Source organism: Ictidomys tridecemlineatus, chromosome 13, assembly GCF_052094955.1.
Source record: "Ictidomys tridecemlineatus isolate mIctTri1 chromosome 13, mIctTri1.hap1, whole genome shotgun sequence".
Lineage (NCBI taxonomy): Eukaryota > Metazoa > Chordata > Mammalia > Rodentia > Sciuridae > Ictidomys > Ictidomys tridecemlineatus.
Window position 1 is genome coordinate 23,688,961 of NC_135489.1, and position 20,077 is coordinate 23,709,037.

Consider the following 20,077-nt stretch of genomic DNA (forward strand, 5'->3'; position numbering starts at 1 on the left):
ATCTACCCAGCTTCCTTTCCCCAGGCCTGGCAAAGTTTTTCTCGTTGGCCACTAGAGGAATTCCAGAAGACTGAGCCCTGGGAAACAGCCCATCTTAGTACTCAGCCCTTTGAGTTTGAAGAGGTGATCCCCATTTTCTGAAAATCTCAGTATTGAAAACCATGTTGTCTTGAGGCCAATGTGTTCTATACAGAATAAAATGCAGGCTTACTCACTGGGATAACAGTTGGAGTGTCAGTCCTGGCCAGTCACATCCCTTGTACCACAGGGGATCAGGACGGACAAGACAGAGGTGGGGTTTTCCCCAGGTTGTAGTGCTAGAAGCAATGCAGTGGCTATAGGTGGCAAGGGCTACAGGAGGTGCTCAGGCCCTGTGCCCATCTCTAAGTTCAGGGCACACCCAATCCATCCACAGCTAGTGACGGCCTTACCTGGACGTTGGGTTGTTAGCACTGTAGGTAATTCATAAGTATTTGGAAGTTTTTAACTGTAGACTCATCTTCAGGAATAACACCCATTACTGAAATTTAACCCAAGCAGTTAAGCACTTATGAAGCTGTTTCTACCTTTTCTCCATGGACAAATCAAGTCCAATGACTGCCACATAACTACAGGATTCCTTGGCTCAGCTGAGTCTTTTTATTCCAGCCATTACCGTGCACAGCCAAAAGCTTTGGAATCCTGAAGGCAGACTGCATATAATGAGCATCCCTATGGGCCAGGTATCCTGCTTCCTGTTTTGGAGGGTCATGGAAGAGGTAGCTGTAAGCAAGGCACTTTGAAATTAGTTGAAACAGAATACACATGAGCACATCCCCATAACTGAAGTGTAGCTCATTAACCTCATTAATAGATACTGAAGTTTTACCATGTATATTAGCATCCGAGGGCTTCTGAAACCAAATACCACTGACTGAGTAGCTTGCAACAACAGAAGTTTGTTTTTCATAGTTCCAGAGTCCAAAAGTCAGAATTCAAGTCTGTGCTCTGAAGGCTATAGTGGAAAGTGTGTCCCATGCTGTGTTTTGACTTCCAGCATTTCCTGCAACCCCTGGTGCTCCTTGACCTACAGCTGTGTGACTCCAATTCCTGCTTCCATCTTTCCATGGCTGCCTTCCCTCCATGTTTGTCTTTTCTTATGAGGGCACCATTCCTATGGAAAAAGGGCTCCCCATAATGACTTCATTTACCTTGATTATATCTACAGAAACCCTATTTCCAAATAAGGTCATATTCACAGGGTCTGGGGGGAGCACACCCATAACATGGTGTCATGTGTATTCAGTATTATGGTTGCCTCCAGGTACCGTGCACGTGAAATAGAGGCAGGAGGAGGGAATTTATGGAGTGCCTCGTGGTAGCTTGAGTGTGGAGCTGTGTTTTGTAAGTGGGAGGGAAATGCACTCGTGAAGGGAAGAGGTGCCAGGTATTCTTGCCAAAGCAAGATAAGCAAGTTTTGACTTTGGTCAGAAATACTTGTGTGGACTGTGTGCCCTGCAGTCCATGCTTACCTGTCTCTGTCTTTGCCTATACAGATGGAACAACCAAGGAATGATGTAGATTTGGACCAGGATGCAGATCTGGCCTACAATAGTCTGAAGGTAAGGTTGGCTGTCCCCCGGCATAGAGCAAATGACAAGCTGGGACAAGAAAACCAGACTCTAATTTCCTTTCACAGTTTGTCTTCATTTTTTAAATGAAGGAAAGTTTATATTTACCCCAAGGTACACTAATCTATGCCTGGCCTACCTGATACAGTTTCAGTTGAAGTGTGGCCACTGGAATGAAATTGCTTGGAAAGTGCAGACTTGCACCAGCAGATGTAAGGCAGAGGGATGATCCTGTGTATGTCAGAGGCTGGCCTGGTAGGAGATAGCAAGGTGCAGTGGTGGAGGCCTCGGGCAAGGACAAGTGGGCCCATGGTATGAGAAGAGCCCCACGCTCTTGGCCTATTCCCAAACACTTGGTAATGGGGCAGTTTATCCAGTCTGCCATTCAGATAACTGCTGGCAGCCACGTTGCCCAAGAAAACATCATTAAATCATTTCTATGGCTTTTTTTCCTTCCAAATTTACCATAGTAAAATGCACATAATGTAGAATTTACCATCTCAACTATTTTTGAGCATCTGGTTCAGTGATATTAAATATATTCACATATTATGCAAGCATCTCACCACTATCCATCCCTATGACTCTCTTCATCTTGAAAAAACAAAATTCCACCTCCATTAAGTAACTCCCCTTTCCTCTCTCTCCTTATCCCCTGACTACCACCATTCTACTTTCTATCTCTATGAATTGGACTATTCTAGGTATGTCACGTAAGTGGAATTGTACAATATTCATCTTTTTATGACCAGTTTATTTCACTTAGTTTAATAATGTCAAGGTTCACCCATCTTGTAGCATGTCAGAATTTTTAAGGAATAATAATTTTACTCTATATTTAGTTCATCCTTACTTGACTGTTATCAAGTTGGGTCTTAGAAACCTGCCCACAAGCATATGTATGAGATGAGGATACACTTGGAAGACCCTTCAAAGAGAAGTAATTTTTGTTGAAACCTAGGTACTCACTACCAGAATGTTAGACCCTTCTATAACACATAACGTAACGCCAGCTCTGGACAGAGGCACATTGTTCAGGTACCATGCACAAGGTTTGGGTATGCCACCTATTGGGGATAAGGTCTGGTCAAAGGTCCTTGGGGATGGTCACATGGGGCAGAGCATTGTCTAAGGAGGCCTGAGGGGGTGTGGCTGGGCTGGAAGATGAGATGCCCTTCAATAGTCACCAGTCTAGGGTGAACAAGGCAGAGGAGAGTGAGCCATGGATGTTGTCAAAGTAGGTGGGGCCGAAGCTCACTATCCCCTGGAGCCGGGTATCAGCTGAGGGATAGAACAGATGCCAAAAGGACCTGTGACTGCCTCTGACCTAGGAGAGTGCTGGGCAGAAGGTTTACCTGCTCAAGAATACCTGCAGTTCTGGGTTTTCCTGCTATCGGCCAGAGCTGGATTGAGATCAGGAGATGGTGAGTGCCGACTCAGCTTGCAGAAGAAAAATAAGGTGTCTAAGAGCCCAGGTTGGCACTTAAATCCTTTCCATCTCAACCTACCACTCAAACTTTGCCTCGTCCATTGATGAGCATAAATCAAGAAAGGTCCAATTAAAGTCCTGACAGGGGTAGGGTTTTTTTTCTTTCTTAATGTGCTTTTTCTACAGAGACTTTCCATTTTATTTGTAAACTTATTAAAGTAAGTCTGCTTATCATAGAAAAAAATACAGGGAAATATGAAAGAACTTTCTCAAAAAACACTATCCCTGCCTCTTAAAAGCAGCCTCTAAAATTATTTGAATATTTCTTTCCAATGCTTATTCTATATATCTTATATAGCTGATATATGTAACTTGATATTTTTTTCACTTAATATGACGAGGATTTTTTTTCATGATCTCTACGCACGATTTTCATGGGTGGTTGAAATTTTATAACAATTTTCTTTGATTCTCTAAATTTGAGCATGTTCATTGTTCCCATGTTTTACTATTGTGCATTCATGAAACTAGGTTTGGGTTTTTTTTGTTGTTGTTGTTGTTTCTTTGAGGAAACAGGATCATTCATGATTATTCCACTAGAATTCTTCAGAATGTTAAGAAAGCAACTACTCTGACATGGAGCTGCCACCCTTGCCACCTTGCTCTTGCCTCTGCCCAGATGTCTAGTCTCCCCATAGCAACGGAAGAGGCCTCTCTGAGGTGCTGCCCTTCCTGAATCCAGCTCCTTCTCTGGCTTTTCACAGCCCCTCCCGGCCCCCTCCCCCTCCTGGCCCCATGCACTCCTCCTCAGAACAGCGTTTCCTGGGCAAGCCCTGCTTCCCCTTTTGTTGAGCCTTTATACCTGGACCTGGAAGTCCTCCCACGCTGCTAACTGCTCCTGGTCCTTTACTTGTCAGGTTAGGCATCTCCTGTCCTCCAGGAACCTGTTTTTACCCCTAAGACTCAGTAGGTGGTGTCTTCTCTGTCCCCTGGTTCACTTGGGTCACAGCATGTTCCAAACAATGTAATGGTTTGTCCTTTAGTGTAATCATTAGACTCCAAGTGGGGTTCTGTGTCCACAGCACCAAGCATGGTGCCTAATGTAAAGGCCAAGAATAATTGGTGGGGGGAAAAGGAAAAAGGACCAGAACTCCACTGACCTCAAGCTGGGACAGCATGGCATCTAAGTGCATCAAAAGTATGTCCTTCACACACACACTGTGTGATGATACTCAAATGAGGTACCTAGAGGGGTCAGAATCAGCCAGAAAGTAGAGTGATGGCTGCCAGGGACTGTGGAGGGGTAGGGGCAGGGGGCGAGGGTGGTTGCTGGAAAATTTTTTTTGTTTTCTTGAGATGGAATCTCAAGTATGTTGTCCAGATAGGCCTTGAACTTGGAGTTGTGACTCAGCCTCCTGAGTACCTGGGATTATAGGCATGTACTACTGCACCCATCCTGGGAGTTGGTTTTTAATAGGGACGTTTTCAGTTGGGAAGGGGAAAGAATGTGGAGATGGAGGAGGTAAAGTTTGCAGAGTGATGTGAACATGCTGAAGTTTCAGAAACACGCACCTAACAACAGTCGATGGCAAATCTTGGGTTATGTGTTTCCAACCACAATAAACACATAGTTTTTTTTGACTGTTTGACCAGAAGGAATGGTGTGAGGATGACAGTCAGCAAAGAGGGCAGAGGTGCTGGGAGGGACCTGGGGAATAATGAAGGTGGAGAGCATCCAGGGACGGCTGGAGAAGGCGTGAAGAGACACTTCACAGCTGTCCCCTGGGTAGAAATCTTTGCGGGAAAGCGGACACACTTTCCCCCACGTGGCTGCCTTTGTCCTAGAGCAAGATCTCCCTTCTGAGCAGGGACATGGGATGGCTGCACACAGACACCTAGCCTTCAGCCAATGTCACTGAGACCGTCTGGCTGATCAGAGATAGAGAACACTTCAGACCCCATCTGCTGTCACTCCTTTAAGCCACACCCGAGGAGGCAAAGGCCCAGGATGGTCGGAGTAGCCTTGAGCCAGGGTAAGAACCCAGGGCTCCTGCTCCAAGCCTGGTGTTCCTCTGCCAAGCAATGCAGGATGTCCTGAGTATCGCCCTCGGCCACCTCTGAGAATGCCACTCGGGCACTGAGTGGGTTTGACCTCTGGACTTAATAGATTCACATGGGGCTGATAAACTCATCAGTAATATTAAGCATTGGTCACTTTACCCCCAGGGTCCCACTTGTGTCTGCAGAATCGCACCATGTGTGGCTCATCTCCCCTGAAATCTTCACGTGTAGGTTGGAGTGGTGCGAAAGACCCTGGACGAGGGCGCGAGAGTCCCAGCCCCTCGTCCAGCTCAGTGTCTAAACTCACTGTGATCCTTCTCTTCCCTGGACTCTCCTTCCTCGTGTGGAAAATAGAGGTGGTGTCCTGGTTCTGTCATCCTAGGGCTCTGTAACAAACACACACCAGCAGCGTCTACTTTTCACACTTGTTAGTTTTCTCAGAAATTTTGAGTCCTGTCTCTGCCAGAGCTGTACCAGCAATTTGTGATCATAGGACTTTAAATTTAGACCTCATCTCAAACACAAAGTTAAATATACTACCTAGAAGTTGTAAAACACATTTCCAAGTTGTCTCAACAGTGATCTTAACTGTATATTAGGGGTTTTCCCTGCACTGGCATTGAGTTACTGGTTTTCCATGTGATCAAAATGGCAATACATTTTCTGGTATGTTCTCCAGTATATTACTCCACATGATGTTCCTTGAAAAAACCAGGGGAGTGCTCAGGACAAATAAGTTAAGGCAACCCTGCATTCTATATCCCCTCTTGGAAAGTCAAAAAGCATACGGGCATACTAAGGCTTCAGAAAGTCCTGTGCTAACAGCATGTTTAAAATGATCAACTGGGAGTGTATCTCAGGCGTAAAACATTTGCTTAGCATTTATGAGCCCTGGATTTGGTCCCCAGTATTGGAAAAAACAGCCCAATGTTTCAACAAAGAAGGGTGTCATAGCCAAATGTGCTTGGAAACACTACCGTATTGAACGACTTTGGGGAATGCTAGAGAGAGATTGCGACATACCTTACACAGAGAACTTGGGGTTGTGAGTTCAAATCCAGGTCCCAGCATTGCTTGCTGACGCCAGTCAGAACTTTCATCGTGCATTTTGCTATTGAAATGGGGAAATGGCTCTTCACTTCCCCAGTAGACAGGGCAAGTGGTTAAGGCAGGAAAGGAGGAGGCCCACAGGGGAGAGTGCCCTGGATCCAGACAGTAATGGGGAGTGTCACTTGGGCTGTCTTCCAGAGGCAGGAGCTGGAGTCGGAGAACAAGAAGCTGAAGAATGACCTGAATGAGCTGAGGAAAGCAGTAGCTGACCAGGCCACACAGAACAACTCCTCCCACAGCTCCCCTGACAGCTACAGCCTCCTCCTGAACCAGCTCAAGCTGGCCAACGAGGAGCTGGAGGTCCGAAAAGAGGAGGTGCTCATCCTCAGGACCCAGATCGTGAACGCTGACCAGCGCCGACTTGCTGGCAAGAGCATGGTAACAAGATGGCGGCCGTGATTGGGCTTGGTGTGGGTGACACTAGGTCATAGACATGGGTTTTCTTATGTGTCTTTACCCATCAGGGTCTTGAGTCTGAAAGAGCAGAGTCTGACTCTGGTCTCCTCTCAAGGCATCACAAGGGACTCGCTGCCCTTTAAGCATGAGCTTTCCCAAGCCAGATGTAGATGTTTCTAGAATATCCTGAAGTTAATGAGATGTTCACAAGGAATGAGATAGAATTAGCTAGGTACTCGGAGGTGGCTGTGACTTTCATCTCATGCCTCTTGCTGTTTACTTCACTTCTGAAGTGGAGAGAACTGTTCTGTGTCCTCCCAGGGTGACCATGTCCCACTTAGTGTTCTTGACGTTGCACCTTCTGGGACAGAATGGAGAGTGGAAGGAAGGGGACAGAGGCCATCTGACTGACTCTGAGATCTGTGGCCTATGCTGGGTGACTTCTGGGCCTGGGGGCTGGAGTGGCCTGTGAGGAGACGGTACTGAGTGTGGCGGATTCAACGCCAAGCCACACTTTAATCGTGTCCTCTGGACAGGGGGTGTTTTTTTCCTTCCAGTGTCACTGTTCGTGTCATCTCCCCCACTGCTAGCACTCAGCGTCTCATGGGTGGGCCTTGCCGTTCTGTCACCCTCCCAAGATGCAAGGTGACCTTTTGAAGTCACCTTCTTACCATCTGAGATCTTCCAGGTCTTTCTCTTTTCCTAGAGGCGTGTTTTTAAACCCCTGTCTATGAAGCCATTCCGTGCAGTTTTGTAATCCAAGGTGTTTTGTTTATGTGGGGCCTTCCAGGAGCCAAACATTAATGCCAGAGCAAGTTGGCCTAACAGTGAAAAGCATGTGGACCAGGAAGATGCCATTGAGGCCTATCATGGGGTCTGCCAGACAAACAGGTAAGGCCTCCCTCTTTGTAAGCTAGACTTGGGACAGGGGGGTCCTGCCCAACCCAATCAGTCACAGTCCTGGTCCTCAGGCACTGGCCATGTGCTCAGCATTGGACGGGGGATGGGGGGAATTATTTGAGGCACTACTAAAGTGGATTCAGAATGTTCTCCCTCTACCTTGTTACCCCAAATGAGATTCCCCCCAAGTTTAGCTGATGAATGACCTCTGGTCCCTCCTGAAGGATGAGCTAACCGAGGCTTATGGCAAATGGGGTGCATGTTTGTGGGAGCGGAGCTGGGGCTGACAGTACACCCGACAGAGGCCCCCCAGGAGTGGCCAAGGGCTCCAGAATGTGGGCTCTGGAGTCCCCTTTTCACTTGCTGTCTGGTGACTGCTGTGTGACCTCTTGGTGCCTCATCTGTGAATTGCCTCATAGCAGAGTACATCCACTGGGTGTGCGAAGAACTGGTGGGTTAGGCTGCAAAGCACTTAGAACTTGAGTGGCCCTGGAATAAGCATTGTAACCCTTGTTACTTGTGCTTTTTTGCCATCCCCTTGGGCACCTGTAAAATAAATGCCAGGTTTTTCCTGGATTTCTTTCTCTCACCTCATCTAGTTACCTGTTGAGCTATGGATCACTACGTTTCTTCAGAATCACTGTGGGCATGTCTTGAAGTTCCTTGTAAAATTGTAACAATCACTGAAGACTTAGTGCTTTAACTTCCAGATTTTAAGTGTTTTTTTTTAATACCTTTATTTTTTTATAACGTGGTGCTGAGGATTGAACCCAGTGCGTATCACGTGCCAAATTTGGTAGATAAATGCTCTACCAACTGAGGTATAACTCCAGCCCCTGATTTCCAGATCTTTAAATGCATCCCCTCTTTCTGCAGATAAGGAAACTGAGGCTCAGAGGGTTAAGCGGTCAGGCACACAGGTACTCTGTAATTGAATTCAGGTAGAAACCAGAAGGTCCAGCTCCTAGGCTAGGGCTGCCCAGGTGATCAGAAGGTGAAGGTGCTATACCAGGCCCCAGGAGAAAAGGAAATGAATTTCGAGAGAGAGGTCATCCTTTTCTGTAAAGGAGAGACAGGAGAGTGGAGGAGATGCTCTCAGTGCTAAAACTGGAGTCAAGATGCCGTCATTTTTAAATCATCTTGCTGGAAGATAAGAAATAGGATGAATGAGAAGCCAGAGCCCAGGTGATACTGAAGGACAAGGACAGCAGCCACGTGCTTGGCGTCTCTTTGCTCTTTGGAACCGACACTGTTATCAGCCCCCTTTTTATCCATCTCCGCATTTGTCAAGGATCCAGTCCCCAGCCTGTGTTCCAGAGGATTAATACCCCAGACTTATCTTCTTTATAGCCATAATGATGGTGATAAAATAAAAATAGCTTATATCTTAAAATAACTCCCTTCCCAGCAAGTCCAGCAGTCATCGGGCAACTCGTATGTAGCCCATGAACCTGAGTTAAACAGAAAAAAGGGGCTGCCTTAGGGGCGGGGGGGGGGGGGAGCCCGAGACCATGTCCCCAAGTGCCTGTCACAGCAGGTGTCATAGAAGTGGCTGTGCTGGGTTCCTCTCTTCCAATTTGGCTTCCTCTTCAGCTTCGCAAAAGCCTGATGATTGCACCAAACCCCAGCACTGAGCTGGAAAGGCCCCCAGCACAGGGTACCAGGGAGGAGGGTGCCCCCTGGGAAGGGCATCCCATTACAACAGGCTGCCCAGGAACAGGGTGCTTGGACGATAGAGATTTGGTTTGCCTCTCCTACGGCTGTCCTCGAATGGAGGGTTTAGAGTGTGCATATAAATTGTATTTGTGTGTGCAGGTAGCAGGGGGGATAGGTCAGGACCCTTTAGAATTTTGATATCCTGTCCCTGGAAAATTTTTACATTCCTACACTGAGTTATGCTTTGATTTCTGGAGAGAGTACAGACATCCCTCTACCCTAGTCATGGTTCCTCCGAGAATCCATGCTCTCCACATTCAGAACCTCTTAACTTGTTGACTTTCAAATTTTGTAGAGTTCTGTTTTGGCCTTTACATCTACATCTTTCACCTGGATTCTAGGTCCAGTCAGAGAAGCAGTACTGGGGTCTGCTCTGGCAGGAGGAACTCCATGAATATGGGCAGCTTTTGTTTCATCTTGAAAATTAAGAAACCAGCCTTATTATTACCATTTTATATAAGGGAAAGCTATAGGGAAAGAGGTTGTGTGAAAACCCAGCAAAGGTGTGGGAAGTGTCTTCTCCAGGCAGTCTCTGGGAGAGTGACAAGGAAGTGGGGGAGGGGAGGGGTTGCTGGTGCTACTCGGACCAGATCCACCTTTAGGCGGGCACTCGAGGTCACAGAGCTAGCTGGGAACATGATCTCGGTTCTGGCTCCAAGAAGAGTGCTCATTGACTCCTGACCCCTTCTAGCCAAGCCCTGCCAACGCTGCAGAATTGATTAGTAGACTTTTCCTTGGGTCCCAGGAACCTGCCTTGCAGACCCCCTCCACTCTTGGGTCCCAGAAAAAGAGACATTTAGCATGGCCTTTGTTACTGCCACATACACCTGGGGTGGTGGTTCTCATATACTCCACCATGGGGTCTGGTCTGTCCAGGACAGTGAAGACCAGGACAGGGGTGTGTGTAGTCTCCTGAAGATTTGCCTGAAGTCATAGGACTCGTTGGCCTTGAGCTCAGCTGCTGCAAGATGTCTTGCTTAGAGTGGCAGATGAGGTGGGAAGAGCATGGTTCTGCTAGGCCCTCCCTCATTCAGCCTCCCCTTAACTGTTCCTGGCCAGGAACCCTGGGCTTCCTTCAAAGGCCATCATCCCCTTCCTCACAGTCTCATTGGTCCTGAGTCAGCAGCACACCTGCGGTTCCCTGTGACTCAGTACACGTCTGTAGCTATTGTAGACAGCCCACTTGGGTGGCGGGGCCTGCAGCCCTGGGTGTTTCTCTGTTCTGGGGGGTGGGCTGCTGCCTCCCAGGTCTCAGAGATTTCAGCAAATATCTTGGGCTGCTTAGAGAAAGCATGGTGTGGACTGAAGAAATAAAAGTATCCACCGAGTGCACAGGGGTCTCTGTAGAAACTGAAATCATTTCTGAGCTAGCCGGAACCACGTCTGTTTTCTTCTACGGGAGGCAGGACCTTCGCCATGGCAGAGGTGGGTCCATTTTCTGAAGGTAGCCACCGAGGGAAAATATTTTCCTATACCTTTTCTGGTGCATGATAGTTGAAGATCTAGAAAAACACTTTGACATCATTCAGTGAACCACTGTCACCTGAAGCATGAAGAAACGGGCCCAGAGAGTACAGGCAAGGAGCCCCAGCCCAGCAGGCTCTCCAGCCAGTTTCCTAAACACTATCCCTTACTGCCTCCTGCAGTTGGAAATCACTCGTTGCTTATTTCTCGGTTTATGGTGTGAGAGGGATATTGACATCAAGAACGCATATTTTCAGATGAGCCAAGTGACTGAAAGAAAATTTCCCAGTTACATTCTTTTTTTTTTTTTTTTAATATTAAGAAAGGGGGACTATGTGGGAGGTCAGCCTTCCAGGTGACTGAGTTACACTCCCCAGCTGGGTGCTGAGGCGCTCAGTCACAGAAATGGGTGTGTCTTGCTACAGCCCCACGGGTGGAGCTATGCTCACCTATTCCTTTGTAATAAAACCCCTTGCCCTGTTTAGGATAGAGTCTTCCATGGAAGTGCCTTGTGTGTGTCCCCTCCTCTTACTGTGCCCTTGGGTGTGGCCTACCCAGGTGTCAGTCAACCTGCTGACAGTGGACATCATGAAGATAGACTCCATCCCCTGAAACCTGACCCCTTGCCTCATTTAAATAGCTTCTCAATAAAAGGGGTCAGCGCGGGCTCTTGCTCTCTTTCTGCGGACCCTTAAGGTCACAGCAACCCCAAAGAAAAAGGAAAAAAAAGAACGCGTATTTTAAAAAACAGTGAGTTTCTGGGCTGTTTGTGTTCTTCCCTATCACACCAGCAGGTGGCGCTCCTTCCCTGGCTATGGCCCCTGTGGGTATGAGGACTAGGGAGATTTGGGGGATTTGGTTCTCTTTCACATAGTAGCAAAGGGCTCTCTCCGTTTGGTTTACTGATTTATAATCTTTCTGTGTGCCTGGTTTTCTGGACCCTGTGCAGTGTCTGGGCTGCAGGGTTCTCTCCTTGTCTTCATCCATGGGGTGTGGCACGTCACAGAATTCAGAACTCTGTCCCTAAGAGGCTGGTGATGGGATTAATGCTAACTTCCTTGAGGTATATCTCGGCAGCACACATGTGCCACCCCAGACAGCAGCTGCCATCATGGGAGTTGCGGAAGTGGAAGGACTGAGACCCAGTACCCCTTCCTACGCTGAGGGCCAGCCAGCATAAGAGCCAAAACTTCAGAGGCAGGCAGGAGGCTCCTGAGACCCCCGCCAGGGGTTGGTGTCTTTCTACATGCTGAAAAGGAGATGGCTGGCATAGAGGACCCCTGTGTTCCTTCACTTAGCCCTGATGTGTCCCCCTCAGAGCCCCCCAGAATGCCTGTAGTGGGCCCTTGGATGAAAGCCTGCTCCCAAGGGCCCTTGCTAAGTGCAGGTGTTAACACCTAAGGGGGGTGATAAAGATCAGCCCTCAGTCAAGCTATTGGTGGCAGCATATTTGTGGGGGCAGAAGTCCTATATAGAAGGGGTCCCCAAGATAACTTTTTTGGTTCTAGTTCTCTTTACTGTGAAGCGGATAGCGAGAGGTTGACCCAGGGAGTGGAAGCCAGAGAGTCCCCAGCAGTGTCCTCACCACTGTTGTCCCTGCCTGTCCTCAGACTGTCAGGCCTGGTGCAGATGGAACTAGCTCTGTGCACGAGGCAGCCCACGTGAGCACTGCAGGGTCTTCTGAACTCCAGGGTGGGGAGGAGGCTGTTGTGTACCTCACAACCTACAGGGTTGGGACAGTGACTGACCCGAGTCAAAAACACACCTGAGGATGGGTGGTTTGCCCCCGGGAAAGGGTTCTGGTCTCTGCGTCAGGCAGTATGGGTGCAGCTTCTCTAGGACACATGGGGTGGAGTCCTGGTGGAGGAAGCAGGTCCCTGTTCATCCACCGCCACCCAGTCCCACCGGCCTTTGAGGATCTCCACGTGCCCAGTTGGGGGTGGGGGGAGTACATGGGTGAGGAGCATCTGACAGGCCTGCCCTCCAGGAACCACCTTTTCTGCCCTTGGGTGGACTCTGCATGACCTGAGGCAGCAATAGCTTGCAAGCGAAAGGCAGATGCCTGCTTCCCCTAGATAACAGGAGAAGGTACCCATGGTCAAAGCCAAGGGGGGTGGGGGGGAGATCCTTTTGTTCTCATCCTGTGACGTTGATTTAGTTCTTCACATAAGCCTCTACAGGAAGAGCTGGAGTTGAGGCTGTTTAACACCCTTGCACCCTTAAGGAGTGACAGAAGTGCTTTGAAAAGCAGGCGGGTTATGCAGTCCCCTGGTCTCCTGGTGCTTCACCTGCTGCTCTGCATACATATCCTCCCTGGCAGCGAGGGTCTGCTCACCACCTGCAGCTACCCAAGCACACACAAGGCCCTTTCCTTCTGACCCCGTTTGTGTGTCTCTGTGCCTTTAACTGATTCTGACAGAAGGAAGTGCCGTGGGTGCTGGAGGTGGATATGATGCTGGGTCGCTGCTGTTCACAGAGCTGTCAGAACAAGCTCCGCCCTCTGCTCTTTGGCAACGTGTTCCCTCCTGTGATTATCAATGGGCCCCACAGGAGAGCACGAGTCCCCTTCCCAGCCAGTAACGGAACCTGGGGTACTCAGATGCAGTCTGCAGGCCCCAAAAATGCAGGAGGAAGGGGAGGAGGAGCTTGCCGGCTTTGCCTTCTTGTTTTCAGATCTTGGCTAGCATCACCTCTGGTTCCCGGGATCTCCACCTGCCCCCCCTCTCTCTCTACACTGGACACCTCTGTTTCTGTCCTTTATTTCTAGCCAGACTGAGGATTGGGGATACTTGAATGAAGATGGAGAACTCGGCTTGGCCTACCAAGGCTTAAAACAAGTTGCCAGGTCAAATGTGCTCCTGTCTTCCTGTGTCTGCTTTGTCCGCCTGCTCCTTGTGTTTCAGCCCAGTGTGTGCAAGGGCTTGGGGGCACAGTTGGGGTTGCTGCTGGCCAGTAGTCCCTGGGGTTGCCTGCCTATCATTTATGTCCAGGCTGTATGGATGGGGTCAGGGGAGGCTGCTTGTGATTGCACTGGGTGCCCATCTGAGCCTCAGGAACCACATAGTCCAACCCCCACATTCTACAGGTGGAGACCTAGGAGGTACGTATGTGGCAGCAGGCAGTCAGCTGTTAAGAGCAAAGCAGAGAGCTGGGCCTGGTGTGCAGGCCTGTAACCCCAGCTACTAAGGAGGCTGAAGCAGGAGGCTCATAAGCTGAAAGATGGCCTGGGCAACTTTTGCTATGTCTCAAACAGCAAAAGAAGGGCTTGGTATATAGCTCTTTGGTAGAGCGTTTGCGTAGCATGTGTGAGGTCCTGGGTTTACTCCCCAGCTTGGGGGGGAGGGTTCCCAGTCCCACACTACTTATTGACCATCCTAACTACGGTGTCAGCCAAAAACATCAGCCTGACTTGTGAGCCAGCTCTTCTAACACAAGGCTCCTCAGGACCTGCCGTCAGCATGTGGCTGGTCCAGGTGTTGGGGCCTCCTGGAGCTGATGAAGTGCCTTGGAGTTGGTCTCCCTGGCCCTTGTGGGGGAACAATACTGAAGCTTGGAATATTAGGTAGAAAATTTGCTGGTTTTGCAGAAAATTCAGTTAGTACCAGGCTGAACTGATCAGCTTTCAGCAGTGGATGAATAGTTTAGCCAGCAGAGTTCAGGACTTGGAGAAAGGGCATGACGTGAAGGGGTGGTCTGTCACATGCTCGGTGCCAGTGTGGCTTTTAGGGACGTGTGGCATCACATTCTTCATTTGCACCTCCCAACAAGAGATGGGGCATTAGACTCATTTCCCATTAGAGAAAATGGATGCTCAAAGGTGCTGTGAGTGCCATGCCTGGGTCCCTCAGCAGCCTGATGGCAGAACTGGAGGAAGAGCCCCACGCCCTCAGCTCCTGCTAGCCTCTTGTGGCCCTCTCCCTTCTTTCGCTGATAATGTGGTGGAGCTCTGTCATGGCAGCGAGTCTCCTGACTCTGCAGCCTTTCACTGGGTTCAAACATGGCCCTGTATGACCTGTGAGCCTGGTGACAGGTTCTTCACAGGTGGATCATAACATGACCTGCCACACTTGGTCATAAGGAAAATGACTGCAGGTGGATCTCTTTGTGCTTGGTGTGGAGCAGAAGGAACAGCAGCTGCTAGTTTTGTTATTATGTTGGTTATTATGCAATATGATCAGATTCCTGTCCACTCAGAAGCATGTTGTATTGGAATAGAGACCCATGTGTTAAGCTGGTCATTCCTTGGGTGCCTCTATTGGCAGGTCAAATGTGGTGTGACAGATAAGCAGATGAATGTGTTGAAGTAGCCCACAGGCCTGTGCATCAGGAGTCCTGGCTTGTAGAACCAGTTCGGCCCCTGGCTGTGGCCTTGAATCTCTCTCAGCCTTTGGCTAGCTTGATGCTTGGGCAGGAATCCTGTACCCTACACCCTGGGCTGAGTCCACCCTATCCACTGGGAGCATAGGGCAGACATGAATAGTGGACACATAGCACAGGTAAGGAAGCACATCCCTGGGCAGCATCCTAGAACCAGGTGTTTCTACTCTTGTTAAATCTACAACCTATTAGTGATTAAGTGTATTTTGGCCAATGTTGGATGCTATCTAAATATTGCATGTCACCTAAGATGTTGATTTTATTACCAAGCTATCCTCCACAATCCTCACATTGCTGTTTTCTTTTGGCAATAGGCCTGTGGTGCATTCCTCAATCATTTCCTCATTTGTGTTACTTGATTGAGGAGCCACTGGGAGCCAGGTGATCTACCCAGTGCTGCTATAGAGCTGACCCATCTACCTCTGTCAGCAGTGTGATCTTTCCCTCCCTCTTATGCATTTACTGCCTCCCAGACCAGCAGGACTGCAAAAACATGCAACCCGCTCCCTACCTCTGAGGCAGTCAGGGACTCCCACATCTGTCCCCTGGGTTCTGCCTGCCTCCTGAATCAGTGCCTAGCTCTGCTCATTCCAGGCAAAGATTGGGGCGAGTGTTCCCCTGTGTAGGCCATGTTAGGAAGCTTTTCCAAAGCCCCTTTCATCCAGCACCCTCTACATTTCTTTCACCCAAAATCAGCTGCACTGAGTCAGAAAGCTGGTTCAGGTAGTGAATCCCCAGAAGATGTGCATCCTCACCATGTTGGCACCCAGCTCCTGGGGACAAGGCTGCTGCTGTGCCTCCAGAATCCCTCACTTTCTGTTAGGGTGGAGCAGGTGCTGTCCCAGGAGTGCCAGGTAACTGGCCCTGATTGAACTTTTTAGACTTGGCCTCGGAGCCTTCCCCAACCCTCTCCAGATCTCTGGGTGTGTCTGCTTGTCAGACACTGGCTAATCTTTAACTTCCCCCAGAACATTTGCAGATAGCCTTAGTTTTGTTTTTTGGGGGTGAAGGGTAAATCGTTATAGAAATGTGCATGTGGGGTAGAGTGGAGATAGTAATGATGACGATGAATAGGCCAAAGACTAGCCCCTTGCCTTTCTAAAACTTGTGGGTAGTCTAGGGAAAGTGAGCAAATAATGTAATTAGTTTATCAGAGTTTTATCTTAGCAAGGGCATTCTTGGGAACTTTAGGGAAGACATAGATGCTGTATTTACTATAAGAAATTTGTGCTGCTGACTTAGATACGGCAGTGTCTCCATCCGAAACTACTCACAGAATGAAATACAGGGTCAAGGAAAAGGGTTAATAAGCCCAGGGTGCTTTTGGCCTTGGTTTTCTGTCATCGGAGAGGACAGGCCAGCCTGCTTGCCTGCTGGCCTCAGTGGTGTGTGTCTCCCCACTGTGTACATCCCGTTGGGGATGTGCAACCGCTGCTGCGTGCTTGGCTGCTCCCTTGTTGTATGTGTCTGTAGCCCCTCACTTGGGGGTGCTGCCCCAACCACATGGTCACCTGTCCCTCTTTCCTTGGTGCAGGTTGCTGGAGGCACAGCTGCAGGCCCAGAGCCTGGAGCATGAGGAACAGGTGGAGAACCTCAAGGCCCAGGTGGAGGCCCTGAAGGAGGAGATGGACAAACAGCAGCAGACCTTCTGCCAGACACTGCTGCTATCCCCAGAGGCCCAGGTGGAATTTGGCGTCCAGCAGGAGATATCCCGGTTGACCAACGAGAATCTGGTGAGTAGCCATGCCTCGTGGATCATAGCTCTGGGGGTCATGTTCTAGAAAAAAGGATTGGGATGGCTAGATGGACAAGGTCCACATCCTTAGCCCTGTAGTGGGAATAGATTCTGGAAATCCCTTGTTTGCTGATGGTAGATAAATGAAATAACTGTTTTTCTTGGTATTACTCAGTGGTTTAAAATAGCAGCCACTGTTGTGTCAATCAAGAATTCAGGCAGAGTTCATTGGAGACAGCTTGCCTCTTCTCCACAAGGTGTCAGCTGGAGCCGGAAGACCTAAGACGGCTTCATTCCCACGTCTGGGGGCGTCGGTTCTCCTTGTGGTCTCTCCCTCTCCATGTACTGCTTTACATGGCGACTGGCTTCCCAGGGAATGCAAGTGGCAGCTGTTGGGCCTCTTGAGGCCTCATCCCAAAACTAGCAGAATCACCGCTGTCACCTGCTATGGATCAAGACAAATGATGAGGCTAGGCCAGGTGTAGTGAGGGATGGCCCTTGCCACCTGACAGGAGGGGGAGTTGATGGCTCTCCTTGCAGGCAGTCACTGAAGGAGCCCTGGCAGATGCCAGGAAAGTGGAAGAGAGTCCCTGTCCTGCGAGAGTGTCATAGGTCAATAGAAGTAAGGTTTCCAGACTGGGCTCTAATGGTGATAGAGCTAGGGCCTTCTACCTTCCATGCCGAATCAGATGAGGTTAGTGGCAGTACAACAGCTTGCTGTTCTTGGTCCCCGAGGGACTTGCTTCCAGTGGCAACAGTTACTAGGGGTTGGGCCTATAGCTGCTGCCTTGTTTGGCTTCTGGGCCCAGGTGAACTCACTGACCTCCCAGCCAAGTGTCCCAGTACCCCCATTCCTAGACCTCTACCTGTCCATTCCTACCCAGGACACCATCCACCCATCCCCAGGACACCATCCACCCATCCCCAGGACGGACGCCCAGGCTGCTGGCTCAGCAACCTGAGCAGGCGTGATCTGGGGAGCCCTGGGATTACACAAGGCACCCTCGAGCCAGAACCAGGAGGAATTTGCCCTGTTGTTGCTGAGAATGGAGTCTGACCCATGGCCCGCTTCCTGGGCTCCAGAGCAGGGAACTGTAGCCAGCATGGGGCAGCCTTTCTGGCCAGGGCTCCTCAGACAGTACCCATAGCCCTCCCTTGGGCCACTCTGCTTCCAGCAAGAATAAACCTCTCATCCAGGGCCAGACTCAAGTCCTTCCTCATCCTATTCCTTCTGCTCTCAGGACCTTAAAGAACTGGTAGAAAAGCTGGAAAAGAATGAGAGGAAGCTCAAAAAGCAACTGAAGATTTACATGAAGAAAGTCCAGGACCTAGAAGGTAGAGTGTGTGTGTGTGTGTGTGTGTGTGTGTGTGTGTGAGCGCGAGCGCGAGCGCGAGTGGTGAAGCAGAGGTGCCTGGCAGTGCCGAGGGATGGACTGCCTGCCCTGTGGCACACTGTGTGTCACCAATTTCCTAATGACTGTGCTCATGCCAGCCATGCCATGGAAGAATTCAGACCCTGGTTGGGCATGATGGCACATACCTATAATCGCAGTGACTTGGGAGTTTGAAGCAGGAGGAATTGCAAGTTTGCAACAGGACTGGATAACTTAGCAACAGCCTGCCTCAAAAAATAAACAAGGTTGGGGATGTAACTTGGTGGTAGAGCACCCCTAGGTTCAGTCCCCAGTACCACCGGTGTGTGTGTGGGAGGGGGGGCATAGGTTCACACATTCTCGGTTTTCAGAGTCCAGACCAAAAACATGACTTGAGCAGGGGGCTTTCTTTTTGTGCCCACTCTGAACAAGGCTCTGTGGAACTGGAGGAATGAGATGCTGAGAAGGTGACCTAGTGGTCCCCGCCTTCAGAGAGCTCAGAGTTGGAGGCAAGACATTCTGGTGTGAAAGTATGTTGTGTAACACAAAATCCCGGCCCCAGGGGCCTCATTCTGTGCCATGAAATGTCAAGTTCAAATTACCAGTCTGGAGTTTTTTCCCAGAGAGGATAGGCAGAGATCTCAGTCATGTTCCCAAAGCACTGGGAATGTTCTCTCCTCTCTCCGACCCTGCTGCAAATCTAAGCGTGCACCCTGCTTGGAGCTCCCACGGCTTCCCACTGCCTGCATCCCTCACTGCATCCTTCCTCCCTCTGCTCAGGAGCCACCAGCCCATCACCATATGAGGTCCTGACACAGCCCTCATTACCAGTGGTGTTTTGTTCATTTATTCAACTGTTTACATTCACCAGCTGCTCTACTCCTGGGCTCCAGGAGGCAGAAACATCTGGGGCCCACACCAGGCATATGCAGGCAGGAGCCATCTCTTCCTAGCTGGCGGTCTCTCGCACCTGCCAACATACCCTCTTCATCTTTGAATTTCTCATTTTCTGTTCCTCAGGTTCTCATTCTCCTAGTTTCTTGGCTTCTAGCCTCTCCCTTTGCTCAATCGTAAAGACCTATCATTCTCTTCCGGTGCTTCTCTGTGTCTGCCCTGCTCATTCCCCTATGACCAATCCTTGTCCCCTGCTCCCAGATGACTTCCCGGGCCCTGCTTCTGCTCACGGTGATATCTGTCCTCTGTCCCTTCCCTAGGACCTTCAGAGGAAACTCCAGCCCTTGTAGAGTGTGCCTCTCCACCTGGCCCTGTACACACCCAGTCGCCCCTGGCAGCACAGGGAGCAACACCCACCCTGGGTGGGCCTTTGCTTCTCTCCCATTTGTCCAGGGACTTGTGTGATGTGGGGTTTGATGGGCCGATGGACCAGCCCTTCCCCTACTCCTTTGTGAGGTCTTACCGGCTCCAGCTACATTAGCACACTTCCGGCCTGGCACCTGGCAAGCTGTGTTTTAGAGTGTCTGTTTTAGAGTGAACATTCACATATATCTCTTCAGCTAGACTGGCCAAGGACAAGGTTGGAGAATCCATCATATCTAACCCTATACTTAGAACAACGCCTTGCATGCAGTAGGTGTCCATTGTGGGCTCGGGGGGTATATCTGGGTGCCCACTGCTCTCCCAAGGAATCAGAATGAGGGAAGGCCTGAATGAAGCAATGAATGAGTCAAAGCCCTTTGTACCCCCAACCACACCACCGGGATTCCTCCAGAATCATTACCTTATGTAGTTGCATTACTTATGTAGTTGTATGTCACAGGCTCCTGAGCTTGACTCTGCATTGGGGTATCAGTGTCTTTCTGTGTACTCTGGCACATCTGCTCCCCTGTCTATGCCAAAGTTGCACTGTGACTGTGTCATGAGGACCATTTTGTGGTCACACACAAGG

At 49.6% G+C, this 20,077-nt stretch overlaps 1 protein-coding gene across 7 annotated transcripts in view; it reads left to right on the forward strand.

Moving 5' to 3' along the window:
• Positions 1–20,077, forward strand: part of Myo5b (myosin VB) — a 301,342-nt gene that overhangs the window by 261,898 nt on the left and 19,367 nt on the right. For 5 of the 7 annotated variants that reach the window (XM_078030049.1, XM_078030050.1, XM_078030054.1 and 2 more), the window contains 6 exons: positions 1,536–1,601; positions 6,349–6,588; positions 7,397–7,497; positions 13,454–13,531; positions 16,598–16,796; positions 18,040–18,133. In XM_078030049.1, the coding sequence (XP_077886175.1) occupies positions 1,536–1,601; positions 6,349–6,588; positions 7,397–7,497; positions 13,454–13,531; positions 16,598–16,796; positions 18,040–18,133 (778 nt within the window). The remainder of the gene's footprint in view (positions 1–1,535; positions 1,602–6,348; positions 6,589–7,396; positions 7,498–13,453; positions 13,532–16,597; positions 16,797–18,039; positions 18,134–20,077) is intronic. The other 2 variants (XM_078030051.1, XM_078030052.1) reach the window with 1 other exon arrangement.